The sequence below is a fragment of the Platalea leucorodia genome, assembly GCF_965183815.1.
Source record: "Platalea leucorodia genome assembly, chromosome: 9".
In the NCBI taxonomy this organism is placed as follows: Eukaryota; Metazoa; Chordata; class Aves; order Pelecaniformes; family Threskiornithidae; genus Platalea; species Platalea leucorodia.
Window position 1 is genome coordinate 12548381 of NC_138831.1, and position 14136 is coordinate 12562516.

At 40.9% G+C, this 14136-nt stretch overlaps 1 protein-coding gene across 1 annotated transcript in view; it reads left to right on the forward strand.

The window, feature by feature from the left end:
* Window positions 1–14136, forward strand: part of CHL1 (cell adhesion molecule L1 like) — a gene marked incomplete at both ends in the record, with an annotated part of 55615 nt that overhangs the window by 24707 nt on the left and 16772 nt on the right. Inside the window, 9 exons of the mRNA XM_082322580.1 lie at window positions 2741–2872; window positions 3494–3631; window positions 4314–4425; window positions 5126–5292; window positions 6832–6997; window positions 8170–8294; window positions 10972–11073; window positions 11284–11481; window positions 12337–12407. Of these exons, the coding sequence (XP_082178706.1) occupies window positions 2741–2872; window positions 3494–3631; window positions 4314–4425; window positions 5126–5292; window positions 6832–6997; window positions 8170–8294; window positions 10972–11073; window positions 11284–11481; window positions 12337–12407 (1211 nt within the window). The remainder of the gene's footprint in view (window positions 1–2740; window positions 2873–3493; window positions 3632–4313; window positions 4426–5125; window positions 5293–6831; window positions 6998–8169; window positions 8295–10971; window positions 11074–11283; window positions 11482–12336; window positions 12408–14136) is intronic.

Consider the following 14136-nt stretch of genomic DNA (forward strand, 5'->3'; position numbering starts at 1 on the left):
AGGATATACTGGATCACAAGTGGAACATGACTTGGAAATACTAGTCTTGCAGAAAAAACCAAAAATCGTCCTGGAAAGTATAAAGGAAAGTGCTGTTGTAAGAGAGACTACTGAGAACTGATAAGGCCTCACATAATGTAACCAATTTTACATCGTGCACTTCATCAAGGCTGGCATTAACTCAAGACAGTTCAGCAGAAAGCAGCAAGTCACAGAGCTCAAAAACATGGCATTTGAGAAAAAATTGATAGATATGTTTAATTTAGGAAAGAATGAATTTGGGGAATACATAACAGCTTTCAGATGAACTGAAGTTTCTTCACAAAGTTCCATAGGGATAATGTAAGATCCAATAGACTTAAATTGCAGAAAGACCAAAGTTGGTTAGACGTTAAAAATATGTTCTAGTGGTGGGGAAAAGTGTAGTGCTGCTGTAGACAGCATAGGAGGCTGTGGTGAAGGTTTGGCTCCATTGGGGGTGTTTTAGGTGTAGATGATCCTGCTCCATTGCAGAAGGATGGACTGGATGCCCATTTTAGATCCCTTCTATTTTTGGACCTGTCATTATATTCCCATGAAGACAGAAATCTTAATCAGGAGCCCCACATTTATAACTCTTACCAAGAAGAATATATTATGCAGTGAAATGTTTGCCATACCATATTGCTCACACAGATTAACTACTTGACTATCCAACCACCGGTTTTTCTACTTGCTAAAAAATATGTGTATATTTTGTTATTCTTGTATTTTATATACTTGTAAGTGGTATAGCATATCTGCCACAGAGAAAAGAGGTTCTTCAGCCTTTCTGTGAAATTACGTTTCATACTTAGCAAAATCTCATTGCATATGGCTTCGCAGCTGCATCGCTTTCTTGGGACAACGACAGCTATTCCCATGCTGAGAAAGGAAAGCAGTGGCATAATATATCTGCAGTTCCAGAGTCTATGCACAGATGAAAATAGGAAGGGATCCATCAGGTGGTTTGTATTCAGTCTGTGCTTCGTGTCTCACCTCCTCCAAAACCAGGAAATATCCTGTCTCAAGTACTGTGTTTGTGGCAGACCTAGAGGGAAAAAAAGAAAAAAAATGCATCAGGACTGTTACAAACCTTTTCACCTCCATGCCTTTGACCTGTCTTTTTCTGATGAAAGCATAATATATATGAGAGAGAGAGAGAAGGAAAAAGAACTGCAAAACCAAAATGTTCTGCTGCTTGCAGAGCTTTTTCCTGGAGCCAAATACAAGGAAGCGTAACAAGTATTGTCATGTCACACGCTGCACTATGGGAGGGCAACCAGCACTGCATGAGGAAGTCAGTAGAAGAAATCTGTACTGTGTGAAGGAAATGCAAAGGTGGTACAATTTTGGATAAGCTTCAGTGTCTTGAATTTTACTTCAGTCTCTAGATACTGCTTAACAATGTCTCTTCGTGGGTGCTCTACTGTGGAAATGGTGGACTCTATGTAGAAGCTCTTGTGTTCAGGAGTGTTTTTTAATATATCTGTGTGAATATGAGCAATGATGCTTTGTTTTAGCATAGCACCCTGATAACATCTGGAGATGTATTACCAGGCAGCAGCTCGGTTAATCTTCAAAGCGTTTTATGAGCATTAACTAATGAATCCTCATGTTTCCCATACATTAGCTCATCTTTTTCAAATAGGGAAAGGGACCCAGCACATGCAGAAGAGGTAGTATCAGGTCTGGAATTAAAATTTGGAAGTTTCTTGCTTCTCAGGGAGAGAAAATGATTAATTCAAGGCTGTGTTTTGGATTGAGGCTGCCCACTGAAGGGTAGGCAGGCACAGGGACCTGCATTCAGTCTGTAGAGAACAAAGCATTCATGAAATTAATGCTTCCCCCCTCCCCACCCCGGTTGTGTTTTTCCAATGAGATTTGGGTACCTGATGCTCAGGGGCTGCTCTGCAGAGGAGAGGGTTTCCCTAGAGCTACCCCAGTTTAGCTGGCAGTGCTGGGAAGGAGTAGAGCACAGGGAATGCAGCAGTACACTGCTGCTCCTCTACCACCACCCTGTGGGCAACCTTTCTGGACTGCTCCTCAGGGAGGAGGTTCTCTTATCTCCACTGGTGAGAGAATGTTCCATCATTCCTAAATATGTTACGGATCAGCCTCTCATCTGAATACATGGTGGAAAAACAGCATATCAAAAATCACAATGCATTTCCTCAGCACACGTAGATGAGCAGATGGAGGTGCTGCATGCTGTCGTGGAGCTCTGTTGCATCGCCGTATTCTGCCCTCCAGCCACTCCTGGGCAAGTCGGTGGAAGCCACTTGCTCATGCCTAGTGAGGGGGATTTGAGCTGGATGGATATTTTCATCTTGTTTGAGTTGCTGAAATAGTCTCAGTTCATTTCACAGACTCAGTCTCTTGTCTGAGGGTCCTTGTAAAAATCCTGACGCATTCAGGTTTACTTCCTTCCCCAACCTCTCATCTCCCATTTGCACTTGGATAAACACTGCCCATTCCCTACACTCTCTCCCTGACACTCACATTTCACAAAGTCTGAAAGAGAGAAATAGATGTGTGCTGATGCTAATTTTACCTTTTGTAACATCAGTTTGCAAGAAATACAATACAGCTGCACTATGGGCTGATAGGAGCTGGCTGGGAACTGTTGGCAGCGTTTGCCATCTCCTGGAGGACCATAGCAATAGCAGAGTTAGACTTGTCTCACTGTGCGTCTTATGCCTGCAATGTCCCCTCTTTACAGAGCCTCCTCGGTGGATAAAGGAGCCCGAAGGTGGTGTTTACAGCATAGGAACAAATCTTGTGCTGCTGTGCGAAGCTATTGGTAACCCAGAGCCAACCATTCAGTGGAAACTTAATGGCATGCCCATCGATAGTAAGTGCAAGGTCCAGCATCCTCCTTTAGGTGGTGGTCGGGTGGGATGTGCCTGTGTTGTGCCCAGTTAGAGGGAACACACAAATCCTAATGTACTGAGTGATGTCTGGTTTGACATCTATTTAGACATAAGTTAATATTTATTTACTTAGTAAAGCTGATGTATAAATGTGATCTTGAAGAGAGTAGGGGTGAAAGCTGCAGGGCTGTGGAGTAGTGGTACCTGTGAGTTACTGCCTCTGCCTCACCCTGTAATGCTCTCATCTTTTGGGGATCTGGGATAGCTGATGTTCATTGAGGTCTTTGTTCTTCTGAATAAGAACAAGTGACTGTGGCTGGGGAGCACAGGCCCTGCTCCCTGGTCTAGCAGTATTATTACTACCATTTTAAAAAGTCTGTGTGGGGATTTTACTGGAAATCGGTGCTCTAGAGCACTTTCTTTAGGCTACAGGACTGCTGGCAAAGGCAGTGCTCTGCAACTTGCTCTCCGGCTGTTGAGCAAGGTCCTGGTTTGAACCTGAAGATGTGCTTTGCCTTTGACTGTCAAGCAGTGAGGAGAGACTGTGAACTCCACAGTTGTGGTGTTTTCTCCATCTCCTGATATAGTCTGGGTCTTTTCAGGTAGGACCTTCAGAGGGAGAATCTCTGCCAGAGAGATCAGCCTTACCAACCTTCAGCTTCAGGACAGTGCTGTGTACCAGTGTGAGGCCAGCAACAAGCACGGCACCATCCTTGCTAGCGCCAACGTGAACGTCCTCAGTGAGTATCCTCCCAGGCTTTCCTGTTCATGAGAAGAGATCTAACTGAAGTGTCCCATTCTGTTGATTGAATGCTTCAGAACAGCTTGGGGATTGTAACCATGTCGTTGTTCTTTTGCATTGGCCCCAGATTTTAGGAAATATGCTGTCCAAACTAATGCAGCAAGCCTTATCATGGGCAATATGCTTAGCAGAAGTGCTCGTGAGCTTTGATATATTCTTTATTTTAAAAGCATGGTTGGGGTTGGGCTCAAAACCTTTTGAATTCAAACATACTAAAACCACTGGGGGCTGAATTGTGACCACAACTCTGTTTTTGAATTAAGTGTATTGTTAATCTTTAATTTCAGTTGTGATGCTCAGCCTGTTCTTTGAAGAAAGAGAGTGATGAGAATTTATCTAATAAAAGAGGTCTCTAGATGGAGCAGACCCAGGTCTGTTTCCTCTCCTGGAGCACACAGATGTTTCATTTTCTGACATGTCCAGCAGTCAACCACTGTTATCTTTGTCAGTGAAGCTTATGAGAGCTCAGTTGCTCAGTGCAACTGGTGCCAAAAGGCAGTGAAATTCCCATTAAGTGGCTAAGCCTTCGACCTTTTCTGGAAAAGGGGATGATGCAGGGACAGTATTTATATTCCCAGTTCTGAAATGCAGTGCTGCTCATTTTGCATTCTCTTCTGCAGATATTGCTCCCTTAATACTGACCTTGGATGGTGAAAACTATGCCACAGTTGTGGGTTACAGTGCCTTCCTGCACTGTGAAATTTTTGCGTCGCCTGCGGCAGATATTAGATGGTAAGCCACTGAGAACTGATGTTTCCATGTGAAACAGGTTCATACAGGTACCCCAAACATTGGAAAAGTGCTAGTTATTATTTCTATGGAGTTAAAATGAGAAATTTGTAACAAAACTGTGTATAAGTATTTTGTGTTTAAATGCACTTGCAAGAACTCTGAAGAACTGGTTTATAAAAAAAAGGTTAATGAAAGTCCTCAACACCTGTGTGAGACAAGTGCTGGGATATTCATTAAACCAAGCCATGCTGTATATAGCCAAATCCTGCTAGAGCTTCATCGGCCTTAGTTTGATGTTGGCAGCTTTTTAAGTCTGGACACATTATTGAGGGGGAAATGCGATGACTTACAGAGCGTGTTTACCTGGGAATGGTTCCATACAGTTGGAAATCACAGGATTGTCATAGTACTTGACAGGTGCAATAAAATTGCAGATGACAGCTATAGATTAAAGACTCAGCCAGACTAGTTTAAAGACCTTGCTAGACATTGTCAGTGTGTTTTTGATTGGAGGAAGCTTATGTCCCTTTACGATTTGCTGCACATGGGTAAAGTGACTTGCTAGTCTTGACTTGGTTGCTCAGTGGCAGAGCTGAGACCAGCACCCAAAATTCCTATGTTCCCTGCAATATCTGCTAACCATGAAATAACAGTTCCTGCAGCCCTAGAAATAACCTGTAACTATTATTATCCTCTTTAGGACTAAGGATGACAGCATAGAGCCACTTTCAACATTACGCTATGAGTTAAATAAGAATGGCACCCTAGAAATCAAAGAAACAAAGAAAGAAGACTCAGGATCATATGCTTGCTGGGCTGCAAACTCTGTTGGAAAAAGAGCAATCACTGCTAATCTGGATATAAGAGGTAATGTCTCGCTTATGAATAGAAAGACCTTTGACATCTGCTAAGGTTTTATATTTACAAATTTTCAGTAAATAAGTAATAAGTAAATACTCAGTCCAAGATACAGATTTATTCTGTGAGGCTATAAATTCTCTATATACTAAGACCTGAAATTGTCTACATTTTTCTGTGCGATTTCTCCATGCTCATACATGATGTTTACTTTCTTCTTGACACTTCCAGAAGCTGCATAAGCCACCAAAACCTTACAGTTTACTTCCCAGATCCATTAACTTTAATATCTTGAAATGATTTTCCTTCCTTCTTGCCATCAGCCCTGTTACACTCAGCGCAGGTTCTTGGCTAACCCTTGGGAGCCCAGAGTGCTCCTTGTGATTGTGGGCTTGGTGGGGTCCTTGCCAAGCCAGACATGGTCCCTGCATCTTCTGCAGCTGTGGGCTTCCTCCTTCCCTAAAGCTACTTCCCGCCTGTTGATCAGAAGGTGCATCCCAAACTGAATTAATATCTGCATTGAACACCAAGCACGTTGCAGCAGGATGAGTTAGGGGATGCTGCTGGTTTGAGGGCTTTGCAGTGGGCCTTTGAATGACTATCAATTTGACAAATATTTGTAAAGAGAGAAAAAAATTACTGAAATGCATTTACTCATGCATTTCAGACACATACCTTGTGCTCTGTTTTAAGGGATGTATTTGGTTGGTTGGGAAGGAGGGTTTTTTCCCTGGGGGGTGATGGTAGTGGACAGGTACTGTTGAGCACACAGGTTAAATTTAGTGGGTTGCATACAAATTTATTTAGGATTTAGGGCTTGCCAGTAAAAACAAAACAAAGCAAAACAAAACTTCAATATTCAATTAGCAGAGTCCTCAAAAGGACTTTCAGATGCAGGTTTGCTGTGACAAACTTGAGAAAGAAACACTCCTTTTGTTTCTATTTCCACCCGCTCCCTTTGCTTTGTAAATTTTACAGTGATAATAAACATGAAAAAGTACAATAGACTTCTCACAGAGCAACATTTCACTGTAAAAAGAAATTCAGCCAACTGCTTTCTTCTTACTTATTCATCTGTTTTTGCAATCAGATTAGAGTCAATTAAAAGAACAAACTTGATTGCAATAATTTTTTCTCACTTGACTTTAATAAGCTTGTAATTTTTCTTGGATCATTGCCAAAGCCTGTTTCAAATGGCAATTGGACATAAAAATCATATTCAAGCTTTTTTTTTATCATCCATTTCATGACAGTCTGCTAACAAGGATTTTCACCTGTGAATTTTTTGGTGTTTTTTTGTTTTGTTTTGTTTTTTCTGGAGCTCTTTGGTTTGGAGTGAACTAAAAAAGATTTTTTCAAAATAGAAAATGAAATCCTGGCAAATATCTATTTCAAAAACAACGATCCTTCACATGAAATGTTTGTATATATAATAAAAAAGACATGATCGTTTCTCCTAAGGTTGATTTTTAGATATGAAGTGCTTGGTGAAAATTTGATGTAATAGTTTCTCTCTCCTAATCAAAGTGTTTTTCTGTGATCAATCAGATGCTACAAAACTTATGGTTACTCCAAAGAACCCCCGAGTGTTGAAATCACATTCAATTTTATTGAAATGTCAGTCTGAGTATGATTCACACTTGAAACACAGTTTTAAATTATCCTGGAGGAAAGATGGAGATGAGCTGCCAGTCAACAGCATGGAAGGTGGCAGGTAAGCAGGGAAGAAACAACAGTTTTCTTGATCTCAGCTGAATAATGCTGTATGGTGCGGGAACATTAGTTTCAATAAACATGAGACTTAATAGCTTGAAATGCAAATTTATGTCTACAAGAATTCTTTATGCGATATGTGAATAGATCTACATTTTAATATACATATAAATATAAATGCATCTATATGAGTTTTGAGCCATGGCTGGCAAATGATTTTGTTTTTTATTAACTCTCTCGCCATCACAGCAGATTATTGCATAAATATTGGTTCAACCTAAAAATACAACCCTAGCCCCAGTGCAGTCAACTGGGGTTTTGTTTCTCCACTTCAGTGGAACTATTATTTTCCTGTGTTTTATACCTATTTGGCCAAAGCAAGTCCTTGTAATATTAAAATGAATATGAAACAGATTTCTGGGATTCTGCCTAAAATCGTACAGATTAAAAGCAATGAGTTTTTCCTGCGTATGAATTTAGGACTTACAAGTGCTGGCTGAATTTTGCCTTACTCTTGTGTTTCCATTGACCTTAAGGGGATGGAGCTAAGCCTTTATTCCATATGAAGGGTCCCACAGTGGACAATCAGATGTCTCTATTAATTACCACAGAAGAGAGAAGGTTTCCTAAATACCGCAGTGCTGGAGAGGTTGAAGGTCCTGCTGAGGCCACGTAGTGTGGGGAGATAGCGCCAAGCAAATGCCATGGCTGCAACAGAGCCCATGTGCCTGGGTTAATGCCAGATTCCCCTGGTGCACTGGACATTACACAAGTGGGTTGGGAATGCTTACTTTTACTCAGCCTTTTCAAAAATTCAGACATAAAGCCCGTGTATTTGCCTCATTAACAATGTGCCAAAATCCTATGTTCCAGACATTCAGCCGATGCATATCAATGTGCCTCTTTTCAGACCAAGAGAGACATGCCAACTTCCAGCCATGGAGGCTAAATTGCTACAAAATACAAATAATAGTCTACAGCACAGTGTATAATACAACTACAATTACATTTTAAAGTAATAGGCCTAACGTGCAATTATGTTATTCAAAATGTCCTGTTAGTAAGTTTTTTTTGTGAACAGTTTTTTGGAGAACAATGATGTCTGTCTGTCATATTATTATCTAACAGATTTTTCTCTTCCTTATTTGTATGTACCTTTTTTTTGCCCCACAGGATAATTCTGGACAGGGATACACTGTTCATATCAAGTGTGACACTGGAGGATCAAGGAGTTTACACATGTGTGGCTACCACTTCTCTGGACAGTGTCACAGCTGAGTCACAGTTAATTGTTCTTGGTAAGAGGATATTTTCCTGGCGTGCAAACAGCTCTGTGCAGTACATAATGACATTGCAGCACTTTTGCTTATTTGCTGCTTCTGCCCAATTCCGTTGCAGAGCCTCAATAACCCAATTTCACAGAGGTGCAATGTACCTCTCACTCTTTAACCTCAGTTGTGCTATCGTTGTATCTCCTGGAATGGGGATGCTGACACAAACTTTTCTTTTATATTTGATCTGTGTTATACTTAAGATGAGGCAGCTTTTTTTCTCAGTTCAGGAGTCACCCACAGTGTTTGTAGGCGCTTGCCCAGGCTGAAAGGTGTAATAGCATATTAAGAATGGCTCTGCTTCTGCTTTGAAGTCCTTGGTCAGTCCTTCACCCCACTTTACTAGAGATTTGCACAGGAATTACTGCTTGGACTATGTTTTGAAGAAGAAAGATGTAAGGCCAGTATTTAGATGTCCAACTCCTCTGAAGATCAGTGGAAGGATTAATTATCACTGTGGATCTGAGCATAAATTATTGTCCAGTGGCAAAGAGCAAGTCCACAGCAGAGAAAACCTTGACCTACAGAGTCTGAAGCTTCACCTTGTGTGAGCATCCTTACAACCTGCCTCCCTTCCTGAAGAACCACTTGAAATTAAGGGGTGAACTTGTGGAGTGATGTGCAGTCCTTTGCACATGGACTGAAGGGCATCAGCAAATAGCTAAAATTCTATTTTGTGGACAGTTTTTTGCATCATTTTAATTTCATTAAATTTTGCTTCATTTTACGTTTTTATTTATTTCTGGCAGTGATTGCAACAAGGACTAAGACAATCTGACCTTCAAAATGTTTTCACACTTTAAATGAATGGTATTTTTCAGTAAATAGTAAATTAAGAAGATGCTATGCACATTATTTATGGTACTGTGTTCTTTAGTGCTGTATAATTCAAAATGTTTGTAGACTATTTGTTACATTACTTATGAAAATTTCATGAAGCACTTTATTCCCTTTTAAAAAGATGATTTGCAGAAAAGGAAAAACAGTCTTGTGCTCTTTTCCCTTTGTTTGTTGTATATAAGAAAGGTCTTGGTGGATTAACAATATCTGCTATTTTCCAAATGAAAAATTCAGGCTTCTTTTGCAACGAAAGACTTGTGAGATGGCTAAAGAACTAAATATGGCACAGATGGAGACATCAGAATATGGGCAACTAAGAGCAAAATAAATATTTAGTTAGAATACTTCTAAGTATTTGTTTTATGATTAATGAACAGATAGAGGGGTGAGTATCTTTAAGATACACCATTGCTATCTTTAAATTAATATATGGAATTATAAAAAAAAAAGCCCCAAAATCCGAACCCAAACATAACCTTTTAAACTTTTTGATGTAACCTGAGATATACAGGAAAACTCAACATTGTTATTTAAAAAATTCTGTACAGACACAATTAATTTCTTTCACAGTGACAGAGACAGTCTTGGTGGTTGAGGTAACTGTTTTTCCTGTAAGAAATTACATTGTCAGCCAAAAATGTAGTTGGGACATTGGGGCAGGAGGAGCTGAAAGACCCGGAGTTGTACAATCTCGTTTCCTTGGTCTGTACATTTTTTAGATTTTGAAACACCAGCCCTATTTTTAAGGAAGGTGAGCATGTGTGTGTGACTTCGGAAGGATGAGGGGTTACCATCAGCCCCTTGCAGTGAGAAATTACTCTTTTACATCAGGCCCTATACATTTCAGTTCCAAACTAATCCAATGCAATCAGACTGCAAATTGTCAAAGCAAGCTATAAGGAAGATAAAACATCTGTCAGTCTGAATCTGCTAAATTTGAAAGTGTTCATTCAATTACAGGCAATTTGGTGAACAACCCATGCCACAGATCACCTACTACACAGATCATCTACTACTGATGCTGTCGAGAAACCAGGTTGTGTTGCATATGTGTGTCCCCCTTGCCGTCTCCCAGGACTGTGAGGGGGAGTAGCCTATTTCAGTGGTGCTGGTAACCTCAGCCCTGGTTAAGACCACATCCCTGAAAAGTGAGCTCTGACAGCAGCAGGGTAGTCCTGTGCTTGGGGCTTGTGTAGTTCCGCACTTGTTCCCAGGAGGTGGGGTGCAGTTATCATACCAACCACCAAAAACTCTGACTCTGATATATTCTCTGGACAGCATTAGTTGAGCTGGCAGGTAATGAATTTTCTTGTGTCCTTTTAATATAGATCCCCATGGCTGGGATAATGAATGTTATCCTTTCACTCATACTCTAAAAGGCCAAGTTCGATAACTGCCAGAGCGGAGTCACCTTCTAGCACTCTGGTTTGCACCAGAGTAAATCCAAGCGATGCTGATATAACTTTCTGCTAAAAGCAGTGTCAATATCTATTAATGATTAAATAGATCTTAGTGTTGATTTGAAAAGAAAAATCTGTTGCTGCAAGCACAGTAATGAGAGTAGGTGGAAATGAACTCGAGAAAGGATATTGCATTTATAAGGGAGAAAACAGGACCAGACGATGCAGCCTGGTTTTCTGTAGTAAAAAGGATCTTTAAAAGCAATTCCCACTTTCCTAATTTTGTCCATTTTGAAGTCAAAAGATGTTTTATCACCTTCTTCACTAAACTTGTTCCAGTCCTTTGGAAAATGCGAAGACAAACAGAAATAGCTTGCTCCTGACACTTCTTCATTATTTCTCAGATGTTCCTGATCCGCCAGAAGATCTTCGGCTCTCAGAACATCAAAACCGAAGTGTTCGACTATCCTGGAAAGCCGGGGCCAGTCATAACAGTCCTATTAATGGTATGAAGGATTTTAGTAGCATCATCTTGCGCTGTTTAGCATTATGGCACGTCATGGCTGTTAGAAGAAAGAAACTGTGCTCACAGCCATACTTAATTGGTTTTACTATGACAGTTAATTTGTTGTAAGTTCATTTCCATCCTTGCTATTTATAAGCTGTTTATACAGGCTCTGCCTTTTTTCTTTTGTTTTGTTTCTTTTCCTACCCAGAGTCGATTATAGAGTTTGAAGAGAACCGGTGGGAGCCGGGGAGGTGGCAGGAGCTAACCAGAGTCCCGGGGAATGATACCACAGCCCTTTTGTCACTGGCCCCGTATGTGAATTACCAGTTTCGTGTCGTGTCTGTGAATGCTGTGGGAAGGAGCCAGCCTAGTAAACCATCGCTGCGCTATGCAACACCTCCAGCTGGTAAACACTGCCATCTAGTTTTCTGAATATTAATATTTTTAGTGTTTTGCTGGGAATAACAGTGCCCTCCTGCGCTTCAGAGGGGTGTAAAGAAGTCAGGCATGCTTGTGTGGCTTTCGCTGCTCAGTGGCAGCGCAGGGATGCCAAAGTGAGGAGTCCACACTGCTGTGGTTAGCAGGGTGTTTCCTGCCAGGGTACCAATAGCGTACAGCTTTCCTGAGCTCTGCTGATTTTGCACCTTTAAAGCCCGTTGCAACTCTTTATGGACAAGCAGTTGCTGGAGATGATCTTTGAGGTTTATGGGGAGCATTTCAGCAGCACTAAGCTTGTAAAAATTATCCATTCTTAGTGCATTTCTCACTGTGACAGAAAATGTTGTGTCCCTGAAAATCATTTTAGAGGCCAACTGTTCAGCACAGCATTTGCATTCCCTGGCATTTTTCTTTCTTTTTTCCCCCTTTACTTCAATTTCAGGTCCTTCTTCAGCTTTTCAGCTGTGTGTGTCCCACTAATGATATACCTTCTGTTTGCTATTCCCATAGGGAGAAAAATCTCTTCCTCATAATCCCCCTACATCTGGTGCTTTGAAATCCAAAAGTCACAGTTTCATGTTAGCTGGTGGCTCCAACCAACAAGGGCACTTAGGAATCAAAACTGCATAAACAATGTGTTTTGGTCACAGCAGCTTTGCTGATCCAAGTAATTAATCTCACAAACATGTTTTGTTTAGGTGTCTTTCACTCTCAGTAATACGGAAATAAGAAAAGTTTTTTGCATCCTGTTTTTGCATTTAAATAATAAATGCAAATAAACCCTAGGATATGCAAACTAACCTAATCACCTGTGTGGTTCCAGCTCCAGACAAGAACCCAGAAAACATCCGAGTTGAAGCTTCTGAACCAAATGAAATGGTGATGAAATGGGAGGTAAGGCAAACTTGTCTGTTAATGCTACGATATCAGAAACAGGTTCTCCCTTCAAGCAGCAGTTTCTAAAGCATCATGGAATTTATCAGGATGTTGTTTTAATATAAATACATTAAAAAAAAACCTGGATCCCTTGACTTTATTTCCCCTTCCCCTACCTCTGTTTTTTTAGGAAATATTTGCAAATTCCATAGGTAGGACGCTTGATGCTACTGAAGTCAAAGGTAAAGTTGTTATTGACTTAAATGTGTTCTGGATTTCCTCCCCTAGTTTCATTTTGATTCAAAAGTCAATTTTTTACATCTAACTTTGCAGGTTATGAAGAAATATGAAAGTCCTATAAAGCACAGTGAGAATCCTCCAGAGTATGCTCTTCTTCTGTGCACCTTGCATAGAAGAAAGTGCTTAAAATAATTACGGTCTTACCCTGCTCTGCAGGAGGAACAGCCAGGCCCAGGGAGGGGATGGTTTGCACATAGCTTCTGCACTTCCAGCCTGGAGGTTTGAAAATGACACAGGTCACTTGGCCAAGAGAATGTGAGCTTGAATTTTACACCAAGAACTAAAGGAGTCTAGATAAAGCTCCTGAGCATGTGTGTCAAAGAAATTGTGTAAAAGTCTCAAGGATGGTTTCCAGTCTTCAAATTCCCTGGCTTTTAAGCTTGCAACTTCTGCACCAGCAGTTTAGAGAGAGATATATTCCTTCATTTAACACAAATTTCAACAACTGTGGAAGGGAGCATCTTTCTTTGTGGCTGGAATTAAACACAATTTACATGAGATTTACTTCTCAATCTGCTGCTCACAGCAAAGAACAATAAATTTTTCCCCAGTGTGAATTCATGGTTTAGGCTATAATTACGTCAAAAGGAGATGGCCCTCTAGATCTATTGACTTGGATTTGAATGGGGATTTTTGCTCTACTACATAGCTCAGGGTCAGGGAAGACAGTCCTGCCTCTCGGAAGAAATGCAGAGTGGTTGTTACCAGCATGGGTGGGAAATGCTACTATGGCCAACACTTTATTGAACAGAGAACGAGTGTTCCCCCTCACCGGGAAGCCTGTAATCCACTGCTCAGACAGGGCAAAAGTAGAAGTGAAAACTGAGACTGAAGGGAGAGAATGGGATGGACAGGCTTAGTTAAATCTTGTTGAATCATTTAAACATCGTAAACAGGATATTAATTTATCTATGGTGTTCCCTGCATGCTTTTCAGAGGAAATGCTAGGCACTGAACATTCTATTTCTGGCAGACAAAGGCTGCAAAACGATGTTAATCTGCCTACTTTGGATTAAGAGACCAGATGAGCATTAATGACTAGCTTCTCAGCCGAGGATTTGCAGCATTAAGGGAGATCAAAATAAGAGTCAAGCAGTGCTGCAATTTGACTCTAAACAAGAAGTTATTTTTGAGTAGGAATTTTTTACTTCAGCTTCTCATGCAAATCCCATTCCCTGGGATCTTTGCCGTGGAGGTGATTCTCCCAGTGGTGCCTTTTAGAAAGCTGCCCATTCTACCGGCTTCTTGGCCACGGTCATCCCAAAGGTCCTCATACCGTCAGAGCAGATAAATGGGAATTTTTGCAGATCCTCCAGACCTAAGTCCCCCGTGCATGAGGAGCGGCAGTCAGACGGGACGATGGGGCATCACCTTCTGCACTTGCAAGTTGAAGCCGTTTCATTACAGACTCTGTGTGCAGCTTGGATATGTATCAGTTATTATATAT